The sequence below is a fragment of the Halichoerus grypus genome, chromosome 11 (genome assembly GCF_964656455.1).
Source record: "Halichoerus grypus chromosome 11, mHalGry1.hap1.1, whole genome shotgun sequence".
NCBI lineage: Eukaryota > Metazoa > Chordata > Mammalia > Carnivora > Phocidae > Halichoerus > Halichoerus grypus.
Genome location: NC_135722.1, coordinates 48162387 through 48185594, shown reverse-complemented (window position 1 = coordinate 48185594; position 23208 = coordinate 48162387). Strand labels below are relative to the sequence as shown.

Sequence of the window (23208 nt, the reverse complement as noted above, 5' to 3'; positions counted from 1 at the left end):
ACTTGGAAGGAAAACTGTGCTAAGGACTCAGAAGATCATTATTATAATGATTATCAAGATTTTCATTCATTTGTTCCTTATATACCAAGGAGCAGAAGTAAATAAGGACTGTTTTCAGAAATGCTTTGGGATTACAGACCCAAGTTCACCAGAATGTACTAAGCCGTATATGCTTTACATTCTATAGTAGCTTGAAAAATCTTTTTTTTTTTCTTCTCAGTAACACTTGTTCTTTGTAAGAAGTTAATATGGAAGTGAAAGTCCCTTCTAATTTCATCCCCACAGAAATGGCTTGCTGTATCTCTGCATGGTTTTTAATGTAAAAATAAATACTGTTAGCGTGAAAATATCGATATGTGCAGGTGTCTATCAATTGTAGATAGTATGTCTTGTTTCCCTCATTTTGGAAGGCAACCTTCAATCTTGCCATTAGCTTCTTGCCTCTTTCTACCTCTTAATTTCTGACATCTTTTCTATTAATTTAAATTGTCAGAGTTGAATTTGCATTCTGTTCCACCATCGTACTTATATCTTCCATGCTTTGTCTATTGCTTGATTCTAAGGGTTGAAAATCAATAAATGGTGTTCATGTTATCATGAATATAAAATTTTATCTAGTACAGAACCAAAAGGTATACTGTGATTATTCTTCCTTTTCCCAAAGAGTTTTCCTCCTGGAATTCCTAATTTCTCCCCCCGCCCTTCTCTCTCTCTATTCAAAGACAAGTAATAATGTCATTAGAAGCTAAACTCTCCATAATGCTGTTTATTTATTTTCAAGTCCTCTTCATGTGAGGAGGCCTCCTCCCTTGAGCGCTGTCTTCCTGTTCCAGGCTGGACTGACTCCTCTCTAGGTGCGTCACTAACCTCTCACGGAGAGCCGTCGCTGGTCTTCTGAGCAGAGTTGCCACTTCTCCTGTACACGCTGTCTTCTTCTCTCCTGTTTTCATCTCATACATTTATCCTCAAGTAACTTCCTATGATAGGTGCACAGAAAGTAATCTTGCTGATGTTTTTGGCCCTTATACTGTATTGGCAGTATGATTGGGTATAGAACTCTAACCTGAGCACAAGTTTTCCTCAGAAGTTTGTAGGCGTTATTCCATTATCTGGTGTTTTTTTATGAGAAGGCCAGTACCAGTGTGGTTCTAATTTCTTTGTGTTCATGTTATTTTTGTCTCTCAAGCTTTTGTGATTTTTCCCTCATTTTTTTTTTTTTTGTTCCAAAATTTCACAATAATGTGTCTAAAGTAGGGTTATTTTATTGTAGGTGCTCGGTGGACTCCTATAATTTGTCCTTCAGTTCTAGGGAATGAAAAATTTTTTTCATCGATGGTTTTTACCTTCATTTTCTCTGTCTTCACTTTCTGGAAAACGTAGATATTAGACCTTCTGAATGCGTAGTCTGTATCTCATATCTTTCACTTAAGTTTCCTGTTACCTTTGTTTGGTCCACTTCAGGTAGATGTTCCTTGACTTTACCCTCTCTTACATTTTTTTCCAATATATATTTGTTATTATAAATCACAATATTACACGGAGAAAAAGGATTGTGTGCAGATAGCTTACTGGGAATGTGATCCTAGAGAGAGGGTATGAGGGACAGAGAGATGAAACAGGAACTAAGGGAAAACAAATGCAAGGATTAGCTTTTGAGTTGGCACACAGGCAAGCAACTGTTCCTTGTTCTTCTGCAATCTTTTCAGAAGCCTGAAATGTAAGAATTGTCCATCCAGGAGACAAAAATGAAAAATATTTCTCGATCAGCTCCCATCACTAGTTGGGCCAGGGTGATCCCATGGGCAACAGCTCCCTAAAATACATCTCTAAGTAGTCTGCAGAGTGGCCGACTGAGTGGTCCATAGTCTACTTAGCATCACCTCTTAGAATTTCCATAGGTATCAGATTCTGCACTTTGTTGCTTATGGTTCCTGAATATGCAGTTTGCAGTTCTCTAGCCAGAAGCTAAGCTTCTTGAGGTCAGAGGAGGTGTGACTTCTCTTCTTGCCTTTCTGCACTTTATACATATTAGTTGGTTCATTCATTGAAGTTCAACAACAGGCCAAGCAGTTCTCAGAGTGTTTTCCAGACCAGTAGCAGCAGCAGAACCTAGGAACTTGTTAGGCAGACCTACTGAATCAGAAACTCTTTGCCCGCTATGATATCTCTCTTTCCTAGGGGGAAAGATTTTTTTTTTTTTTTATTATGTTCAGTTAGCCAGCATATAGTACATCATTAGTTTGTGATGTAGTGTTCAACGATTCATTAGTTGTGTATAACACCCAGTGCTCATCACAACACGTTAATACCCATCACCTGGTTACCCCATCCCCCCACCCCCTCCCTCTATGAAATTTTTAATATATTTCAGCAATCATGTTATTTTACTTCTAAGAACACTGTCTTATTCTTCATTCATTTACTAGTAGTCTACTCTGATTTAATGGATCAAAAACCTTCTGGAAATATCCTGTGAATGAAGAATTCTTTTTTCCTCCCTGATTTATCTGTATTCTCTGGGAACCTCTTTTTGGCTTTTATACATTGATCTGGATGCTGTAAGATTTCCTTACATGGCTGGTGATTCTTTGCAGCTTAGTCACACTTAATAATGAAGTGGTAGAAAAGCTAACTATGAGGCTATGTATCTGTGGATGATATTTCACCAGGCAAAATTTACTTTAAGGGGACTTAAAGGGTTACATTTTTTGTGAGAATGTGGAGGATTTGGCTCTTGGACACTAATTCTCACACTAGTTGCCTTGGTTTCTCCCTAGACAGATTGAACAATATTTTGTTGAAGATTTTCAATCCATGCCCATATTTTTAGCTCCATATCTCAGCCTTAGCTGCCACCATACTGGAAATGTCTGTGTCCTGAGGCTGAGCTCAGTAGGTCAGGTTGCCTACCCCTTCGGTGTATTGCCCTCTGCATCCTCTGCTGCTTCTCTATCTACATACAGTCTTCCAGAAAAGTTTTTTAGTTTGTCGATTGTCTTGTGCTGTACTCCTTGTGATTGTCATTTATATTTTTTTATTTACGTCCTATCACTTAATGGGAGTCTCAAGAAGGAGAGGATATTAATACATATATCAGATGTACCATTATGAATCAAAGTCCCCCTTAAATATTTTATATACATATTTGCACCTGCACTTCCTTATCAATATCAAGTTGAAGCATCGATAATCTCTGCATGCTAACAATATAGGACATTCAATTTGTTTTTACTTCCTTCCTTCTTCTGCCTCCCATGTTTTGTTGGAACTGTTGGAATTTAAGTGTGTGTATAGCATCATTTCTTTGCTCTTTTATTTATTTTTTATTTTTTTATTTTTTAAGTATTGACTTTTTTTTTATTATGTTATGTTAATCACCATACATTACATCATTAGTTTTTGATGTAGTGTTCCATGATTCATTGTTTGCATATAACACCCAGTGCTCCATGCAGTACGTGCCCTCTTTAATACCCATCACCAGGCTAATCCATCCCCCCATCCCCCTCCCCTCTAGAACCCTCAGTTTGTTTCTCAGAGTCCATAGTCTCTCGTGGTTTGTCTCCCCCTCCGATTTCCCCCCTTCATTTTTCCCTTCCTACTATCTTCTTCTTTTTTTTTTTTAACATATAATGTATTATTTGTTTCAGAGGTACTGGTCTGTGATTCAACCGTCTTACCCAATTCACAGCGCTCACCATAGCACATACCCTCCCCAATGTCTATCACCCAGCCACCCCATCCCTCCCACCCCCCACCACTCCAGCAACCCTCAGTTTATTTCCTGAGATTAAGAATTCCTCATATCAGTGAGATCACCTGATACATGTCTTTCTCTGGTTGACTTATTTTGCCCAGCATAATACCCTCCAGTTCCATCCATGTCGTTGCAAATGGCAAGATTTCATTCCTTTTGATGGCTGCATAATATTCCATTGTATATATATAGACCACATCTTCTTTATCCATTCATCTGTTGATGGACGTCTTGGCTCTTTCCATAGTTTGGCTATTGTGGACATTGCTGCTATAAACATCGGGGTGCACGTACCCCTTCGGATCCCTCCATTTGTATCTTTGGGGTAAATACCCAGTAGTGCAATTGCTGGGTCGTATGGTAGCTCTATTTTCAACTTTTTGAGGAACCTCCATACTGTTTTCCAGAGTGGCTGCACCAGCTTGCATTCCCACCAACAGTGTAAGAGGGTTCCCCTTTCTCCGCATCCCCGCCAACTCCTTTGCTCTTTTAAGTTTTTTTTAAGTTTTTGCTCTGTTAAGTTTTTTTTTTCCTGAACAGTTACATTAAACTTCATAACCTCATAACCAGCAATTATTTAGATTTAATGCACTTTGTGCTATTTCCTTTGCTTATCACTAATTCTTGTGATACACGGTATGTAAGTGTGTATCTTATGTAGTATGTCCTTCCTTTCTTGGGTTCTCTATTCTGACATAAATTTGTATTTGTTTGGAGAATTTCCTTAGGTTTTATGCAGGAGAAGGTTTATCCTTAAGAGGGAGAATGGTATATTTTCTGAGTCATCGACTGCTTGAAAATGCCTTTTTTTTTTCTCTCTTGTGATAATGTGGCTAGCTGTAGAATTCTAGGGCTACAATCTTCTTTTCTTAGATCAGCTGGGATCTCGGGCCTGTCTGATTCTATCACTACCGCAGCCATACTTTTTAGTTTTAGTCACAAGTTTATATATCTCACTGAGTATGGGAATTAATTTGCCTCTTGCATTAAGTTATTTAATGTTGGTTAACTTCTTTTGGGCTGCTCATTTGGCCCATCACTTTTCTTTGGTTGTCAGTGTATGTGTTCTTCATGGCACATCGCAGTTTAGGGAAACAACGACTATTCATCTGTCCATATGTAGTGTATGGACGCTCAAGCCTTTCATTCATTGGACAGTAATGTTTGCCATTCCAAAACAAGTCTTTAGGCTTGCATGGATCCCTTAGGATTATAGGTATATAGCTAGGATATCTGTTGAGTGTAGGGATGTCATGGTGTCTTGGATCTGGTGTTGAGGGGTCTTGCTATAGTACGTCATGTCCAATGGCTACATCTAATAGCAGGGAGAAGAGAGTTCTGATGGTCAGTCCTAGTGGCAGGGTCTTCTATGCCACATCTTCCCTGGAAGAATGTACTCTATGTCAGGTCTGGGTACAGTTTTCATGCACAGTCACCCCCAAGCAACAGCACCTCCAGGGATCTGATCAGAACTGGGTTGCCATTTGCCTCCTTTCATCCCTGAATCACCATCTGGTTATTCTCTTGGCTCTTGGTCAAAAGAACTAATTATACTTCCCCATTTTTTAGAAAATTTATCTTTAGAATAATTATTTTTTCGATGTTACTATTTTTTTTTAGTTTTTGTTATGAAATATGCTATAAATGCCAAAGAATATATATAGTGAATACATATGGTTCCAGGATCAATCATAAAACAAATGGCCATGTACCTACCACCTAACTTAAGAAATAACTTCTCTTCTAAGCAAAACTATTATGTGACTCTGAGCTGATTCTCCTTCTTCCTTTCCTAAGGTCGTGAGTCTGAAGTGGGTAGTATCCATGGCCATGGTCACTCCACAACAGTTTTCTCACACTTTGTTCTGAAAAAAGAGAAAAAAGTGTCCAGAAAAACCCTGAGTTGTTTGCAAAATAGAAGCCCAGATGATTGTGCTTAGTGGTTGGTGTGTCTGTGTAGGTCACCATTGGTTTCTCCTGGAAGGTATTCCCTGGCCCATTGCTAACCCACATGGCACCTTTGTGTGAATAAGAAAAAATCATTTTTGCCATTTGCCAGCAATTCTCTGTAATACCTATATGCACAAAAATCTATAATGATTATGAATGTGAGTAGTACCTCCTAGAGTTTGCAAGTCACAACCATAATTCATGGTAAATGTAGCTGGTGGCTATAGGGCTCCTTAGGTGGGTGTCATCAGACATTTACTGAATGCCTACTATGTGCCAGGCATTCTTTTAGTTGTTTGGCATTCAAGGCTGAGATAGACAAGATTCTTGCTCTCATGGATCCCCCATGACTGGACTTAGGAGCAAGCTGTGTTTTTGGGTGCACGAGCTGGGAGTCAACTAACAAGCTGGGGTCATTCTTGAGTTGGGTCAGGGCCCTGTGGGGGCCTAGGCTTTAATTTCTTTTATGTAGCATGTTGTCTATGCCACGTTAACCTTGAGAGGTTAAGTGGGCCTAGGCTTTAATTTCTTATATTTAGCATGTTGTCTATGCCACGTTAACCCTGAGAGGTTATGTTGTACCAGGGTGATGAGTCCAGTGACCATATGCTCTGGTTTACCCTGAGTACTGGGTGAATGCTCTTGTCCCAAGTGATTATTAATATCACCCCTTCTCTCTCTCTCTCTCTTTTTTTTTAAGATTTATTTAGAGAGAGAGAGTGCACGCGTGTGGGGGATGGGCAGAGGGAGAGGGAGAATGAGCCCAATGCAGGACTCGATCCCATGACCCTGAGATCATGACCTAGCCAAAATCAAGAGTCAGATGCTTAACTGAGTCACCCACGTGCCCCCACCCTTTCTCTCTCTTAAAGGTGTCCCAGCTTTGGACAATAAATTATATGGTCATGTGTATTAGTCAGCTTTTTTGCCATGGTAACAAACACCTTCAAAATGTTAGTGACTTAAAACATCAACTATTTAGGTTTTGCTCATGGATCTGTGGATCAGCTGCAGCTCTGCCCCAGTCTGGGAGTCAGGTTTAAGTTTGTTCCTCATTCTGGACTTTGGGCCTGTGCCACAAGTCTTCCCATTATAGCACCTAAGTTGGAAGACTGAGCTTTATTTAAGATTTCTTCTCATGGCAGAAGGTGGAAGCCAAGAGTCCCCTGGTCAGAGGTGGCATGGGCCATATCTACTCTTATTTTATTGACTAGAGCAAGTCACATAGACAAAACCAACCATTTAGGGCTTGGGCTTGATTCTCCTTCCTCGGCATAGGGGACGCTGTGGTGGGGGAGAGCGAATATTTGGTGAATAATGATATAATTAGCACATTGCCCTACTAAACCCTACTGCTTCCCAGCGCGCCCAGCTCCAGCCTTTGCTGGTGTCTTGTAGCAGTGTCTGTTTCGGGACAGCGCCCAAGTGACTGACAGGACACAGGCGAGGAGTTTTGCCTCCGTTTGGATTACAGAATGTATTAAGGGATTTCACTGTGGTGTGGAGCCTGTTTTGGTTTTAGATTTTATTAGACAAGGTGGGAGTTGATGTTTGCTGTGGCAGCCTGGTTAACTGGGACAGAGTCTCCTCCTTTCTGCATCCCCAGCTCTGCCACCTATCCTAGAAGTTTGCGCTGACAGATTTTCCACTCTCTGTGTGAGCCGTCAGAACCCAGTGGAGCCTGTGTGGCCAGACCATGCCCTCTTCCTACCTCATGTTGGGGCTCCATGAGGTGTGATTTCTGGTGCCCTTTACTTTGCCCCCCCCGACTCTCTTTCCTGCCCCCATCCCTACCCTTGCTGCTCTGCACCTGGGAGTTTTAATTTTTATTGTTTCCTTAGTGTCCCTTCATTTGCTTGTGTTCAGTGTTCAGTACTAATTGGCTTTCCTTTAAAACAATTCCAGAAATTCCTCAATGTTACTGGTTCATGGATGGACTGATGGAACCCATCCTTGTTTTCAATTGTTGGATAGTTTGCTGAACCCCTTCAGTGGGAGCTGAGGAGAGAAAGGTGGCAGATTTGAGCTCACTTGCCCATGTGAAACTCTAGTGCTGTTGAACAGAGAGAGAATACTATTTCACCAAAAGGACAAAGATCGATGGGGAGGCAGAGGAGATACATTAGATCCGTCCTCAGCCCTGGCAGCTGGCATTCTCTCAAGAGCAATTTTTCATGAAGAAACTGATTTATCATTTCATAAGAATGATCAAAGTACCTTCAGAGACATGTTGAAAAGCACACGGGTAGTGGGGGGTCAGCTTGGCTCAGCAGGTGAGTGACTCCCAGTAGGGGCTCACATGCATGCCTCAGCAGAAATACCAGTTGTCTCACATCATGATCGTTGCCATGCTGTGGATAATCGATATTGTGAAAATTAACTTATTCCTAATTATGTCCTTCACAAGAATATGAGTCTATGAAGAAGGTATGGAGTGTGTCTGTCATGTCCCCCCCCTTGTACTATTTCCAAAACCTAGCACAGTGCCTGGCACGTAATGGACATTCAGAAAACTTTGGCTGAAGCAATGCAAATATTGATGATGGACTGTAAAGGCAAAACCTGGGAGAATACTTGGAGCTCCTGAGTGTAATGGGGCACAGTAGGGGCAGGTGGGAGTGTCCTTGAAAGAAAGGGGGTTTACAACCACCACAGCGCCAGGAATGGGCTCCCGTTGATGCCTCAGCCTCCCTGGCTCCACTGTAGCATGGGGCAGAAGCCTGGAGGAGGTTGGACTTTGTTCTGGGAGTTAGGGGCACAGCCCCTGCGCTGGCGTGGACCCTAGCAGAGGCCACACGGTCCAGGTAACAGATGCCGTGGTTGCGTCGGCATAGCCACTCACCCTCCACTTCGGCGCATGCCTGCTGACCTCCACAGGCCAGCCGCTGCATTTATTTGAATGTGGGATTTTTTGGCCGCTGAAGCTTACTTTGCCCCTCGTGCTGCAGGTGGGAAATGCTCCTTGTGTGGGGTGACTGAGGTGTGACGCTTGCCCAGGAGGTGTCCCGTCCATCTGTGGTAACTGGCTTGGTAAAGCCCCCTTTGCTGGCTGCCTTCCCTGGACCACCTCCCTACTCCCCTGCCTGTGCTTTCTACACCTTCTAAATAAACCATCTGCCCTTGAATACTTGTCTCAGGGTCTGCTACTGAGGAACCCAAACTGTGATGGTCGGCGCTGGGTCCTGGGCACCTGGCCACTGGCTGGGGGGGTATTCTTGAGGCTTCAGAGGACTTGAGCTTCATTTTGCTTAGACCCTTAAAAATCATATCAAAAAGAGAAAGAAAGCACTCTAGCTTCTCTTGTTTAAGAAAGTTGTGACTTAAACAGTTCCCAAATTCTATTATACAGCTCTCTGAAATGACCCAGTAATTTTTAAGGACCGCTGAAGCTGCCCTGCTCACAAAACCTCAGTGCTTTGTATTGCCGTGGTGTAGGGTCTCAGTTGACTTGGAGGGCGTTCCTGGTCTCCCTGAATATACTCTGTCTCTTGCTAGAGCAGACTGTTCATTGTTTTGAAATATTGCCTGCATGTTCCCTTCTCTGTGTTGTGTCTGAGTCTCACTGTCCCCATGCTGGCATCAGGTGGCCCTGTGGCCAGCTCCTGAGGGATGAAGGGATGAAAGGGTCATTCTGTCCACACTGTGCAATGGATGGGCACAGGAAGAGCCATCGCACTGACCTTTGACCTTTGCTTCTTTGCAGATATCTCGGTGAGCCTGCTGACCCTCATGGTCACTGCCTGTGGCCTCGCGCTTTTTGGCGTGTCTCTCTTCGTGTCTTGGAAACTCTGCTGGGTTCCGTGGCGAGAACGAGGCCTGCTGTCTAGTAGCAAAGACAACAATCGGGAACCTCTTAACTACACGGACACAGAGACCAATGAGCAGGAGAACAGTGAGGGCTTCCTAGACCCTCCCACCCCCTGCCCTGACTCCTCCATGAAGATCAGCCACACCTCCCCTGACATTCCCCTCTCGACCCAGGCCGGGGGCCAGGAGAACTGTGCCCATGGCGTCCGTGTGCAGCGCCAAGTCACAGCGCCAAGCTCGTCGGCCCGGTCAGTAACGCCCCTTTCCTTTCCAAATGCAAGGCAGGGACCACCTCACTTCCCTCCCTTGCCAGCAGTAGCACTGATGAGCCCCGGGGCCTGTAACCTTTCACACGTCCATTCAGTGTCAGAGACATGAATATGGGAAAACGGGGTGCTTCCTATGCTCCAGTGAGGTTCCTTACCTCTCCTGAGCTCTCTACATAGTCTCCACTTAGTCCATAATAAGAATAGTGACATGTCAAGTTCTAAGAACTTCCTGTGCATTATTTTACTATAGTCCACAACTTTGCGTGAGATGCAAAAGTTATCATTTTCATTTCACACAAGAAGAAACTTAAGTCAAAGAGTTTAAGTAAAAAAGTCATATGTTGGTACGCACTCAGGGTTTGAACCGTGATTCATCCAACAGCGGCGCCTGAGCCCTTAACTGCTCTTCCCGCAGCCTTCCTAGTGCTATCGGACTTATGTTCCGTGCTTCTGACCTAGCCGAGCTCTCACACACAGGCTGTCTTTGTAGTCCACGAAGTGGCTGGAGGCCTTTGTCCATCTTCAGCCTTTGCAAGGCCTAGAGTACCAGGCCTAGGGTCACTCTTTCCGTGGGATGCTCTGTGCTTGAAGCAGTAGAGAAATCATGTAACGCAGTGATTAAAAGCAAGGGCTCTGGGGTCAGGTTCATGGCTTTACTTATGTGTGTGACCCTGGATATATTACTTAGCCTCCATGTTTCCATTTCCTCTTCTGTGAGAGAGGAATAGTGAGAATAGCAACATATGGGTGGTTTTAAGAATGAAGCAGGAACATGCACCTCATGCGCTTTGCACAAGCTGTGCCTGGTAAGCGCTCCAAAGCCCGAGCTGCCGTTTTCATTCCAGTATTGCTCTTGTCATGACCATTCTCACTGCGACTGGCTTCTCCCAAGACTCAGATGTGGGCGCGGATGTGTCTTTGAGGTTAAACGGCCAATTCTGAATCACTGGATATAAAGATCCACTTTTAATAGGAGATTTCAGGAAGAGAGATAAAGGAAGCAGCTTTTTTTAAATGAAAATATTTGCTCGAGCGATAGCCAGAGGAATAACCTGTGCTGTCATTCGGAAAGTTTGGGGGCATTTTTTAAAAATCTTTTTTATTTGTTCTCTAGAAACAGAAATAAGATTTTACCCTTTTTTATGTTAATCGAGTTTATCCTAGAGACTCAGCACATTCCCATTAAGTGGGATGGAATATGACAGTTTATAATTTAATTTTTCCACAAACCTAGTTTAGCATCATTTCCAATTCTGAATCGAAGAGCTAAACCTAAAATATTCCTCTGTGAGGAAATGGATGGTTGTTTGCCATTTGATTTAGAAGAACTCCTCAGATTTTCTCACTAGGGTTTCTCTTTAGATACAGACTTAAATATAAGTGGAGCTCTGTTTGATGCTGTCGTGGAGTTCATGCCGTGGTGCAGACTCGGGACAAAATTCCTTCAGTATTTCAGTAACCAGAGTCTTTCAGATGGAGGATCCATTGAAATTGTCTCCCATTCGGTTTTACTCTGCACGTTAACTTTTCTGATCCGCGTCCCATCGCTACAAGGTGATAGATAGTACTGTGCTTTCTATTAGATTATGGATCTGAGGACTGTGCCATAATTCTAATGACCTGACGGCAGTCATATCACTCTATCACAATATTTATTTTAGAAAAATGTTTAAGTACTCTACACCTCAAGAAATATATTTCATTTAAAAATAAAAGCTGTGGTAAAAAAATAAAAACTGGTATCTTCACCACTGATTTATGGAAATAGGGTAGAAGGAGAAAAAGACAAAAAGGGGAAAGCAAAGGAATTATCCCTATAAAATGAACTTTACATTTAGATTTATTTTAGTTTTGGAGTCATGTAATTATCTTCTCTTATGGCCAAATCAAGTTCAGTAATATCTGACCATAAGAAAACTATTAAACTCTTCCCAGCTGCATTTGACCTAGTACTGATAGTTTGCATCATTATGCATTTAAAACATTCTTATCTAAATTACTACTGATCTAGTGTTATGGGTTATGTCTGAAAATACGTATCTATGATTCATGGTCTCACCCTAATGAGTTGTGTATGGTCTTCTAATTCTTGAGGGATTGTGTTATGTTATAAACAAACACAAACCCTTTTTTACTGACAAAATGGGAGAAATGAATGAAATTTCCTTCATGTTCCAAAACATTTTTAACATTCTTTTTTAAGTAACATTTGTGATACTGAATTTGGGGCGGGGGGTACTCTGTGCTGAGACGGCTCTCAACAGTCTGCTCTGCTAGTTCTTATTTCTTCCTTTTTTTTCCTCATGATTTTCCTTACTTCCTCACTGCTGTCTCTTTCTTTCTTACTGCTTCCCTCCTGCAGCCATTGTGACTTGTCCCAAGGGTCCCAGGACACCTTCTTGACCCACAGAACATAAGGCTTAGACTCCCTGTTAAGGGCATCCCTGCTGTCCCTGTGACTCATCGGCATAGCTTCTGTCACAGCATTGATATTGGGAAGCTCACCTTCTCCTGGCCTTTTGAGCTTGAATATGTGCGGCTCCTACCAATGTCTATGGAAGGCCCTAAAGATGGCGTTGTTTTATCTCCTCGGAGGGTTTCTGGTCAGGATGACTTTCTGTTGTTTTCCCAAGATCAAGGATGTTAACATTCTGTTTCTAGTTGGCTCAGTTACTATTAGAACCCTCTAAAGTTCCTGTTCATTCTTTTCAATTTAGATGAAATCTCTTTTGTGTAATATTGTGGGAATATGGATTTTTTTTTTTTTCCAGAATGCTTCAATACCAGAACATTTTAGAGATCTCTATTCCAATTTTTTTTTTAAAGATTTTATTTATTTATTTGACAGAGAGAGACACAGCGAGGGAGGGAACACAAGCAGGGAGAGTGGGAGAGGGAGAAGCAGGCTTCCCGCGGAGTAGGGAGCCCAATGCGGGGCTTGATCCCAGAACCCTGGGATCATGACCTGAGCCGAACGCAGACGCTTAACGACTGAGCCACCCAGGCGCCCCTCTATTCCAATTTTTAAAAAATCCCTGGGTCCTCAAAATAGAAGGAACCTTGACAGGCCACCTAATGCATTTCCTGATTCACATCCCAAGATGGGACCTAGGTAACACTTTAGTTTTATAAAAATTTCAATTGCCACACTACATCTTTTTATCAGGCCTGTTAGGGCCTGCATGTTACTGCCACAGTCTCCTTCTGTCAGCTCTCTGCCTCAACGCCAAGCAGCACTACCCCGGAGGACGTGAACTCACTAGGAAGCTTTACCTGGGAAAGCTCGTCACGTTCCAGCTACACTAGCCTCTCTCTCAGCGCCTTCAGTACCCCTGCCTTTTCCTGCCTGGAGGCCTTCACACATGCAGTTCCCTCTGCCTGGAATGCTTTTCCTTTTCCTCTCCAGCTCCTTTGCAGCTTTAATGTCCCACCTAAAGCATCACCTCCTCAGAAAGACCTCCCCGACCACCCTGTCTGAAGCATGTGCCCTTTCCTCGACCCCTTCCCACTCTTCATTCTCTCACACGCTGCCTCGCTTGCATTTCTTCACAGGATTGAACTCTAACTCAATGATTCTTTGTTTGCTTATCACCTGTAGTCCCTCTCTAATCTATGAGGTCTGCGAGCTCGGAGGCCACATCTGCTTTGTTTCTCCCTGTATACCTAACACCTAGCGCAACCCTGGCATAGAGCAGACTTTCTGCATGAATGACTGACAGAATACATGCATCGGTATCCAGCCACTTGTGTTCTGCTGATCAGAATGGCGAACGGCCAGAAGTGTAAACTGAGGAAGGGCCTATATGGGATGAGGCTGGTGGAAGGCCTTTTGTCCAAGGACTTACCTTCATTCAGAGCCTTACGTGTAGACTTTTGGCCTTATATCTGAACTAAGCAATCCCTAGGGTCACAGAAATATTCTGACAGAGTTGAAAGAAGATGACAATCATTGCATTTTTAGATTCGGGTCCCATTGCTGGCCACAACTTTAGTAAGTGGTATGCTGAGATTAAATCTTGTAATTACTCTAAAAGTAGCATGATTCTATTAAGCTGTATGTATGTGTGTGTGTGTGTGTGTGTGTGTGTGTGTTGAAAACATTGGTTAGATGTAAACATTTAAACACAACAGTTTTTTGAATTACTCTTAGATATCTCTTCAGGTTTTAATAAATTGATGGCTTCAAAAATGGAAGCTGCTTAGACCTCTCTCAATTCCTATGGGATTCTGAAACTAGATGTAAATGTGCATTTTCTCTACTGGGATTTAATTATTGGAAACTGTTATGTCCTTTGCATTTATATATTTACTCTAGACAGTTGTATTAAGCATCTGCTATGTGCAAAGTTCTATATCGTGTGCTGGTAATAAAGAGATAAAAAAAAAGTATAGCCCTGACCTCAAAAGGTCCACAGCCTAGTTGGGGAAATAGATGAGAAGAGCACCAGTTACACACATTGAAGTGCTCAAATTGCTCTCTAGATTAATCTGGCAGGAGTGTCTAAGATGCTTGGGACAGTGTGAAGGCTGGCTGGCTATAGGGGCTGATTCAGGCCTGTGATGATGAGGCCTGAGCTCAGTTGGAAGCAATGGAAGTGGAAAGAGGCATGAGTTGTGAGCTACTTTTGAGAAGGTGTTGGTGGACATAAGCTCATCTTAGAAATAGGGAATAAAATATTGGAAGTGACACCAAGATTTCAAACTTGTTTACCTTGGGTGGAAGGTGTGGGAAGGAGCAGGTCATGCATCAAGAGTTTCCGACTCCACTTGATCACACACCTCCACTGGCAAAGGTGTGATGCTTACATCTTTCTTATATCATTCATTCTGGAAGCCTCTGAATCCTGTGCTAAGAAAGATCCCCATTTCCTTCTGCCCTGTAGTCAGTTCACTGCATCTGCCCCTGTCTGAGACTTTCCTCTTCTGTGTCTGTCTGTGGCTCAGGACAACCCAACTCTCTCCTCTCTATCACCCGGAGAACTTCCAAGAAGGGAAACAATCCTATCCCCATTGTTTCCAAACTTCCCTGTCTTGACTTGAACCTAGTAAAGAAACCCATGTGGTTCTGAAATCACAGTTTGATTCTCTCTTTCCTCTCCTTGAACCCCGAACCTCTGTCTACACTGGTACCCCAGAACCAGGGAAAGGATAAGCCAAGTGTCACCTCTGAGATGGGGTCACTGAAGTGATGGCGGGTTGCCTGGAATTGCATGGGAGACCCAGAGGTGGAAGGGATGGTGAGAATGATGGGCGTTGGCTCTCCCACAGAGTCTGAATGGAAGATGTAGGCGCATGTGAGGAGAAAGCTGTGGAGGCAGAAGAGTTGAAGATCCTATCCTGCTGGAGAGCTGGGAGCCAAGATGGAAACTTCCTTAATTTCCCTATTGAGGTCTATAGCATCAATTTGGAGGCTGATAATATGAGGCCAAGTTAAGTAGCCACGCTTGGGGAGAGTACCGTTTCCTCCATGACCATTCACCAAGCCAGTGGCCTCTCTCTCTGCCTGTGTGGCTCCTTAACGTCTGGTCAGTTCTTCTCCTCTTCTGACCTGCTGTGTAGTTAGCGTTTGACTATTCTATCACCCCCCTGGCCAGCCAACTCCTTGTAGGCGGTGACTAGGCTTTGCCTCTCTGTGCCTTCCACCCTACCTGACCCCTTGCTTTGCACATTTGTATTTGGTGAATTGTGGTATTGTCCTCTTTCTTAAAATCCAGTGGAAGTAGTTGGCTTTTTAGGTCATGGTTCAGGGACCAAGACTTTGGGGACTCGAAGTGGGACCCTGGAACTGGTTAATTCAAATTGAGGAAAGGAGAGGAGGAAAAGCTTTTTGCACCTGGGCTCCTGCCTCTGCTGACCTGAGGCTGCGACTTGGCGAGGCTCAGATTCCTTTCAGGCATTAAAGTGTTTTTGAGTTTGTTGTGGGAAATCTGCTTCACAGATTTTTTAATCATCTTTGAAATTAGGCTTTCTCCAGGCTCAACTACCAATCTTCCAACTCAGATCTGGGCCAGCCACATCCAGTCTTTCAGCTCTCTTCCACGACAGGAAAACGTCCTCCACCTGCACTAAGGGAGGATGGGAGGTGGGTAAAGCTGAGGATCTCAACCCCAGTGTCCGGCTTCTCTAAGACAGCATCAGAGTGTGACTTATTTACAGAGGACCCCATCTCTCAGCTTTCCTTTCCGCCCCCAGTCTTTGGAAACCATTCCTTCTCCTTCCTCTCATTGCCCACATTAAGTCCCGAGAACACCAAATTCAGGACTCCCCAGACCTGCTCAGAGGACTGCCTGCTTCAGACACAGATCCCTCCTTGTCACGCCCACTCTGTGACCTTAAAATTCCAGACCTTTGCCCTGGGGGCCTGTAGTTTACTGGAGTCAAGGGCCACCTCCATGGACCATTTTAGAACTACCTCGCCTGGGCTGGCAGGAGCCAGATCAAAACATTCTGTTCCATATCTATCTTCTCTCTTGCTTCAGACTTGCTTTTCCTTCCCACCTCCATGTGAGCAGCCTATGAGAGCGATGGGGTATTGATTTTCCATTTCCTCTCCTTTGTCTTCTTCTCATCCCGGGGGCAGCCTTTCTTGCTCATGTCTCAGCCCAGAGAGCTGCAGAGGTTAGGTAGGGAGGTCGCGAATTACCCTGGCTCCCTGACTGCTCTGAGCTTCTCTTGTCTGCTCACCCACCCCCCAACTCCAGTAATCCCTGATTTGCTCCTGAAAGGAAATTGAAAGTGATTGAAAGAGACCCCAGGGAGTGAGAACTGTCATGGCCTGTTACAGTCGGCTGTCTGCTTTAAGCCACCGCCTTAGAGTGGGATTCAACTTTTTTCCAAATAGTAAGTGGGATTCTGAATGGAGGCAGAAGTGTTGGGAAGGAAACTAGCGATGGAAGATGTTTCGGTGGATAATAGTGTTCCTATCCGTGCTTGATTTTTAAAAAGAATCTTCAGCTCTACTGGAATTTTGAATGGAGGCCTCCTGTGCATTTAGGGCCTTGTTTTGGTCTTTGAAGTAAGATCTCTTCATGATGCCCTGCCCAGTCCGCCCCTTTGGTCGCCTGGCAAGCCATTGTGGTTAGGAGGAGCAGAACACATGGGACTTATTTCTGTTTAGATTTCCTCTCTAAGAAGATGTACAAGTAAAATGGAATATGTTCCATTGCAAGCAGGCAGATTCATGTGTTTTAAATTTAAAATTTAAATTTACATGGCAGGCCTAGTCCTACAGATAGGGTTAAGACAAAATGTTGCTGTGAGGAGTCTAAAGCCAGTACTCAGAAAACCCAAAGGTAAGTTGTTACACACAGAGAGTCTGCTCGGCAACCACCTTGGGAGAAAAGTGGTAGCCGAGTGGCAGGCTCTGGTCTAGCGCAGACACAGGACAGGTGTTCCATCAGACATTGGTCCAAAGAAAGTGCGTCTTGTGGCCGTGAGGAAGCACTTTTAGTATTTAAACAGCATCACTGAACAGTTCTGGAATGGCCTGTTGTAGGCAGGAATTGACACCAGACCCAGGCATGGCCCTTGTTTGAATCTAGCCTGGAGGGAAAAATCAACAGCAGAGGCCAGAACAGATCCCAGCCCCTTATGGCCTCTGCATAGGGCTGGACGCTGGCTGCTCCGTGCCAATCCCTTCTGTCCAGGGATCCCAGGAGAGTGAGACTGGAGCTCTGTTCCAGCCCTGCAAAGGGTCAGTGTCTGGACAAGCGAATGGCGGGGCTGTACTAGCACAGGGAGCTGGTTTGAGGTGTTTAACAGCATCCCCTGCTCTCCCCCCACCCCGCCCCGAGAAGTCATAAAATGCAGAGAACACTTAAGATGGTGGATTTCTTTGTACAAAATTAAAATCTGACAACAGAGACTTCGAGACCGCACGGTTTTTGCACATATGGGAATGCGTGTGCCCTGGGCGTATCCGCTTGCGGTGGGCTGTGTTGGCTGTGACGGGTGCACCTGCCAGTTCTGTGGTGGTGTTCCTGTTGTACCGGGGGGGTGATGAGTGGCCAGGAACACATTGAGGATGAAGAGGAGTGTTCAGCATAACAGCATCTATATCACGAGAATAATTTCAAACATGTTTGGGGGGTCTATTAATCCCATTTGACACCTTTGTTTCATAAAGTAGTCTCAAGAAAGGAAAAGAAGACAAACTCAGATGTTTACTCTGCCTCTCCAGCTATTTATCAATCCCCTCAGAGACAGCCTGGTTGTTCCCTTTCACCTACTGGTGGAGAGCGGCTACTTTAATTAGGGTTATTGAGAGATAACAGAAAATACAATACAATGACTCTGAACTCTGGGCTGAAAACAAACACAAATAACATTAAAAACAACCTTGCATGTAATGACTACTTCTCTCAGTTCATGAGGACTCACACAGATAAGGCAGGTTTCAAAGAGAATTCCAGGGAAACCACTAACCCAACCCAATAAGCTTATAGGGTGAAGAGTAGATTCTGCCAGCAAATATTTAATTTGCAAATATCAGTATTCAACCTTCTCTGAATCCCTATACACATTTATAGCAGCTTACCTTTAATTTTTATACTCTTAGTGTTTATGACAGAAATAAAGCCCTTCCCCCCGATCACATGGTGTGACGGAAACGCTATCATGGAGCTGCCATCTGCACGTCAGAGCCAGCAGTCCACTGGAAGCGGACGCATCCTGTCACACGCATTCTCACGAGAGCAAAAGCTGTGTTCTTATGATGAAATGCTTTGATTTGAACCAGCAAGTACTTACTTACTAATAAAGTTATAAGCCGGTGACAGGAAATTCTATGTGATTTAGAGACAGATGCGTTCTCCCTAAGACAACACGTAGCTAACTGTTTCAATTTCAGGATGACATTATATGTAAAGGTGAACAATTTTATTTTTAAAGCAGTTTGTACAAACCTTTACATTCTGCCGGCTGAAAAAGCTTCTTTAATGGCATATTAGTTTCGAAAGTGCATTAAACCTTTAAAGCTCCAAGGTCACGTGTTAGTAGGTTCGTTTCCTGATGGCCTCAGTTTTGAGCTTCAAGCCTTGGAGAGCAGCTTACTCACATTGATGGGCATTTTGAATTTAGACCCCCCCCCAAAAAAAAAGCCCACAGATCTAAGTTTTTAACAGTACCTACATCCTGGGCACAAGTTTCTGAAAGACCCGTGGCTAATGAGGTTGTAACTTTGTTCTCTCTTGCTCTTCACTCAAGGCATAATTCAATCCGAAGACAACTCAACCTGTCAAACCCGGACTTCAATATCCAGCAGCTTCAAAAACAGGAACAGTTGACTGGAATTGGTCGAATTAAACCAGAGTTATATAAGCAGCGGTCAGTGGATACTGATGATGGGACAAGGGGTAATAGCAAAGCCTGTGGGAAACTGAATTTCATTTTAAAATATGACTGTGACTTAGAGCAGCTCATAGTGAAGATTCACAAAGCTGTCAATTTGCCTGCCAAGGACTTTTCTGGGACTTCAGATCCTTATGTCAAGATCTATTTGCTTCCTGATCGGAAAACCAAACACCAGACTAAAGTTCACAGAAAGACCCTGAACCCTGTGTTTGATGAAGTGTTTTTGTTTCCAGTACCCTACAATGACCTTGCAGCCCGGAAGCTTCACTTCTCTGTGTATGACTTTGACAGGTTCTCTCGCCATGACCTAATTGGCCAAGTGGTGGTGGATCACTTCTTAGACTTGGCTGATTTCCCCAGGGAGTGCATCCTTTGGAAGGATATCGAATATGTCACCAACGTAAGTCCAGCATTTCTCCATTCTGGGGGTGGCTTCTTGGTCCACATGTAAACAGATTACTTATACCTTATTTTTTTGCAGGGACGAAGTATAAAATTCACTTCAGTGTCCGGATAGCTTTTGTTTCAGAACCTTCTTGTACCTTCCCAGAAACAGGTCTTTAACAATATTCATTTTAAAAGTTCCCAGAATTATTCATGAAAACAGTATGAAAGCATAACATTCTCTCTTTTCTGCTTTCTAATTCTTAGCTCTTCCCTAATTGGCAGGAGATATTATCTGCCCTCCTTACCACATTTTCTGTAGAGCTTTCTTAGGTTATTTGTGCTAAATGGATCCTGGCATCCTATTAACTGTAATCTGCAGCTACGAGACCATTGCCAGACTCTCTGAGAGCATTAAGTCCTTGACCGTGTCCCCAGGTCAGCTCAGCTGCATTTCCCATGATCAGATCTTCCTCTTTAATCCCAGAAGTGACAATGGTTGCGATGAGTTGGCACCACATTTTTAAGCAAAGAATCAAAGTGACAAGGAGTCCGGTTTGAAAAGATCTGCAGATATTGGCAGCGCTAATCTATGGAAGGTCACATCCAATTTAGAGCTCAGGAGAGAGGGCGGAAGTGCTATGTAGCGACACCACATGCCCATGTTTACATTTTAAATGAGATTGCAGTGGTGATATTATTACTCCATTTCTGTCCTTCTCCCCGTCCTGCAGATGTGTATTGGCACTCCTGAAAGAGAAGGAAAATGGACTCTCTTAGGTAACTCTGATATTTTAAAGCCACTTGTTTCTTTCCTCCGTCCAGATTCCTGCAGGCAGCTCTGCTCGCACGTCTCCTAGAATACGAGCCCTTCTGAGGCCAGCACAATTTTCATTCTCTGCCTTGGCATCCAAAGGCACCAAGCACCATAATCCTTCCTCAGCTCAAATGATGACCCAGCTTGAGTTTGGAGTCCAGCAAGGGAAAGGCTCTCATTCTGTTCAGGAAGAGAACACACAAAATCTCTGCCCAATGACCAAATCCCCACACTAGTACTTTCTCACTCTTGGCCACCTTTGTGAACTGGGGACTCACCTGCACTTTGGCTGTTCCAAGAGGCACCTGCTCGTCACGTGCCACGAGATACTGGTGCCAGGTGTGCCCTGCTACTCCGATAAGCAAAGTGTAGCCTGGAGTTTGGCTGGCCTGTATCATAATGATGAGGAAAGGAAAGAAAGAACTGGAGAAGGTGCAGGGAACAGCAGTTGATGAAACTAAGGTGATTTGGGAGATTGGAGAAGGAACAGATCTCTTCAGTCTTGAAAAGGTTGAAATCTGTAAATCCAAAAATGGATGGTGGGGGAAGTAAAGACTATATCCCAAATCCCAATTGCCAGAATCAGGAGGTAGCAAAATGGACAGGCTGCTTACACTAAGATACGAAGGGCTCAAGAAGGAGCTCTTTTATTGGAGCGTTTACCGAGTCCCCCGGGGAGTGAGTGGAGGTACTGAGGGCCAACAGGGATGCTCCAGGGCAGGGGTTGGTCACACAATCTGGGGTGATATCTATTTATATTTTTTAACAAATGGATTCCACAGAGTAGCTGGAATGATTATCAGAAAGCTCCACAGAGATCCTGCTCTGAGTGGACTTCTAGAGACTTCATGGGCAGAGCAACACTGAGTACCCAATAGCTGATAAAAATCTGGGTAAGGCTGGTCCCTGGTGGAAACATCTAGAACAGTTTCTCCTGGGATGAGAGTATAGAATGGCAGCCTGCAGAGACCTCCTGGCCCTGAGATCACTGCCATTTTAGCACTCCCCAGGGAGTAAGAGTGCCCGTGTCTATTGTTGGGAGAATCCTGGATTTCCACTGAGTTGAGGAGACTGTAAAATTATTTATGAAGGAGGAAAACTGATACGGCTAGAGGCTTCAAAACGCTCAGCTCTTTCCTCAGGCCAATAACAAATATTCTGAGCATTGATCTAGGCCTTTGGATGACCAGCAGGAGAGGGCAGGTTTTGAGAATGGAATTATAGATTATTTCATAATCTGCCATATAGTTGTTTTTTATTGAAGTATAGTTGACATACAATATTACATTAGTTTCAGGTGTACTGCCATGTAGTTTTTAAAATTCCATTTTCAAAATTATTATTTGAGGCTGTTTTGATTGTGACTTTGTGTAGAGACTGAGCGTGAAGGTCTGAGGCTTGCCAAGTTTCTGGTTTTGTAATATAGCATGTAGGGGGCTCCTGGGTGGCATAGTGGGTTAAGCATCTGACTTGGTTTCGGCTCAGGTCGTGGTCTCAGGAATGTGAGATCGAGCCCTGCTTCAGGCTCCGTGCTCAGTGCAGAGTCTGCTTTGGATTCTCTCTCCCTCTCTCTCTGCCCCTCCCACTCGTGCTCTCTCTCTCTCTAAAGTAAATAAATAAATTTTTATAATATAGCATGTATATAATGTACACATATAGATTCATGAGGGAATAATTAAATGAACAGGCATGAACCCACTGTTCATCTGAAGAATAGAACAGAACCAGTACTTTTGCTGACACTTGGGTTGTCTTCCCTCCTCCCATTCCCTCTCAGTCCACTCCTGCCAAGTGGAAAAACACTATCCTGAATTTTATTTATATTGTGACATATTTGTAAGACAATACATTGTTTGGTTTTGTCTGCTTCTGCTTTTCACAGCTCTTCTTTGACTTCTTTTTTTCAGCCCACTTTATGACATTTAACAAAAGAGATCAGTAGATCTCTTCATCTATTTTCATTGCTGTATAATATTCTGTTGCATTATAGATGACGAATTAGCTTTCTTATATTGATGATATTTAGGTGGTTATTTGTTTTTAACAATTCTGAATAATACTCTAGAGAACATGTTTGTGCACATCTCCTAGTTCACATATGCAATAATTCCTCTAGGGTATATCCCTGATACAGGTAAGATGCACACATGTTCAACTTTTCTAGGCCTCCCGGACTTCCTTTCCACGGCGACTGTCCAGATTGATCCTCCCACTGGTGAGGTACGACAGTTCCTCGTGCTCCACATTTTCACCAACTCTTACAGTTGCCACAGCGTTTAATATGAGTGCATGTACATGCCTGTGACATGGTAAGTAATTTGTATTTCCTTGGTTGTCAAGGTTGACCATCTTTGGATATGCTTATTGGTCATCCACATTTCCTTTCTTGCACAATGCTTGTTCAGCACTTTTCCTCTTTTCTTTTCCTTATTGATTCACATATGTTCTTTGTATAGGCTGGATGCAAATCCTTTGTTGGCGATGTGTATTAACAAACATCATCTCTCAATTTATGACTGTCTTTTTCCTCACTTGATGATACCTTTTGATCAATAGAGGTTCTTATGTTTAATGTAGTAAAACATAACAATATTTTCCTTCACAACTTCGCGCTTTTGTGTCTTTTTTAAGAAATCCTTCCTTACCCTATGTCATAAAGATATTTCCCCTGTATTTCCCTTTAGAAGTTTTAAAGTTTAGACTTTCCTTCTTTTTTTTTTTTATTTTTGCACAATTTTATTTTGAGTTTTTGGCCTTCACTTATTCTTTTTTTTTTTTTAGAGTTATGTTAATCACCATACATTACATCATTAGTTTTTGATATAGTGTTCCATGATTCATTGTTTGCATATAACACCCAGTGCTCCATGCAG

At 43.3% G+C, this 23208-nt stretch overlaps 1 protein-coding gene across 2 annotated transcripts in view; it reads left to right on the top strand.

Annotated features, from left to right (window-relative positions):
- The window catches only part of SYT9 (synaptotagmin 9), a 195089-nt gene that overhangs the window by 44123 nt on the left and 127758 nt on the right, over positions 1 to 23208 (top strand). For both annotated transcript variants that reach the window (XR_013442445.1, XM_036089268.2), the window contains exons 2-3: positions 9411 to 9762; positions 18988 to 19534. Coding sequence is in view for 1 of the 2 variants with exons in the window: in XM_036089268.2 (XP_035945161.1) it covers positions 9411 to 9762; positions 18988 to 19534 (899 nt within the window). In the remaining variant the exon portion in view is untranslated. The remainder of the gene's footprint in view (positions 1 to 9410; positions 9763 to 18987; positions 19535 to 23208) is intronic.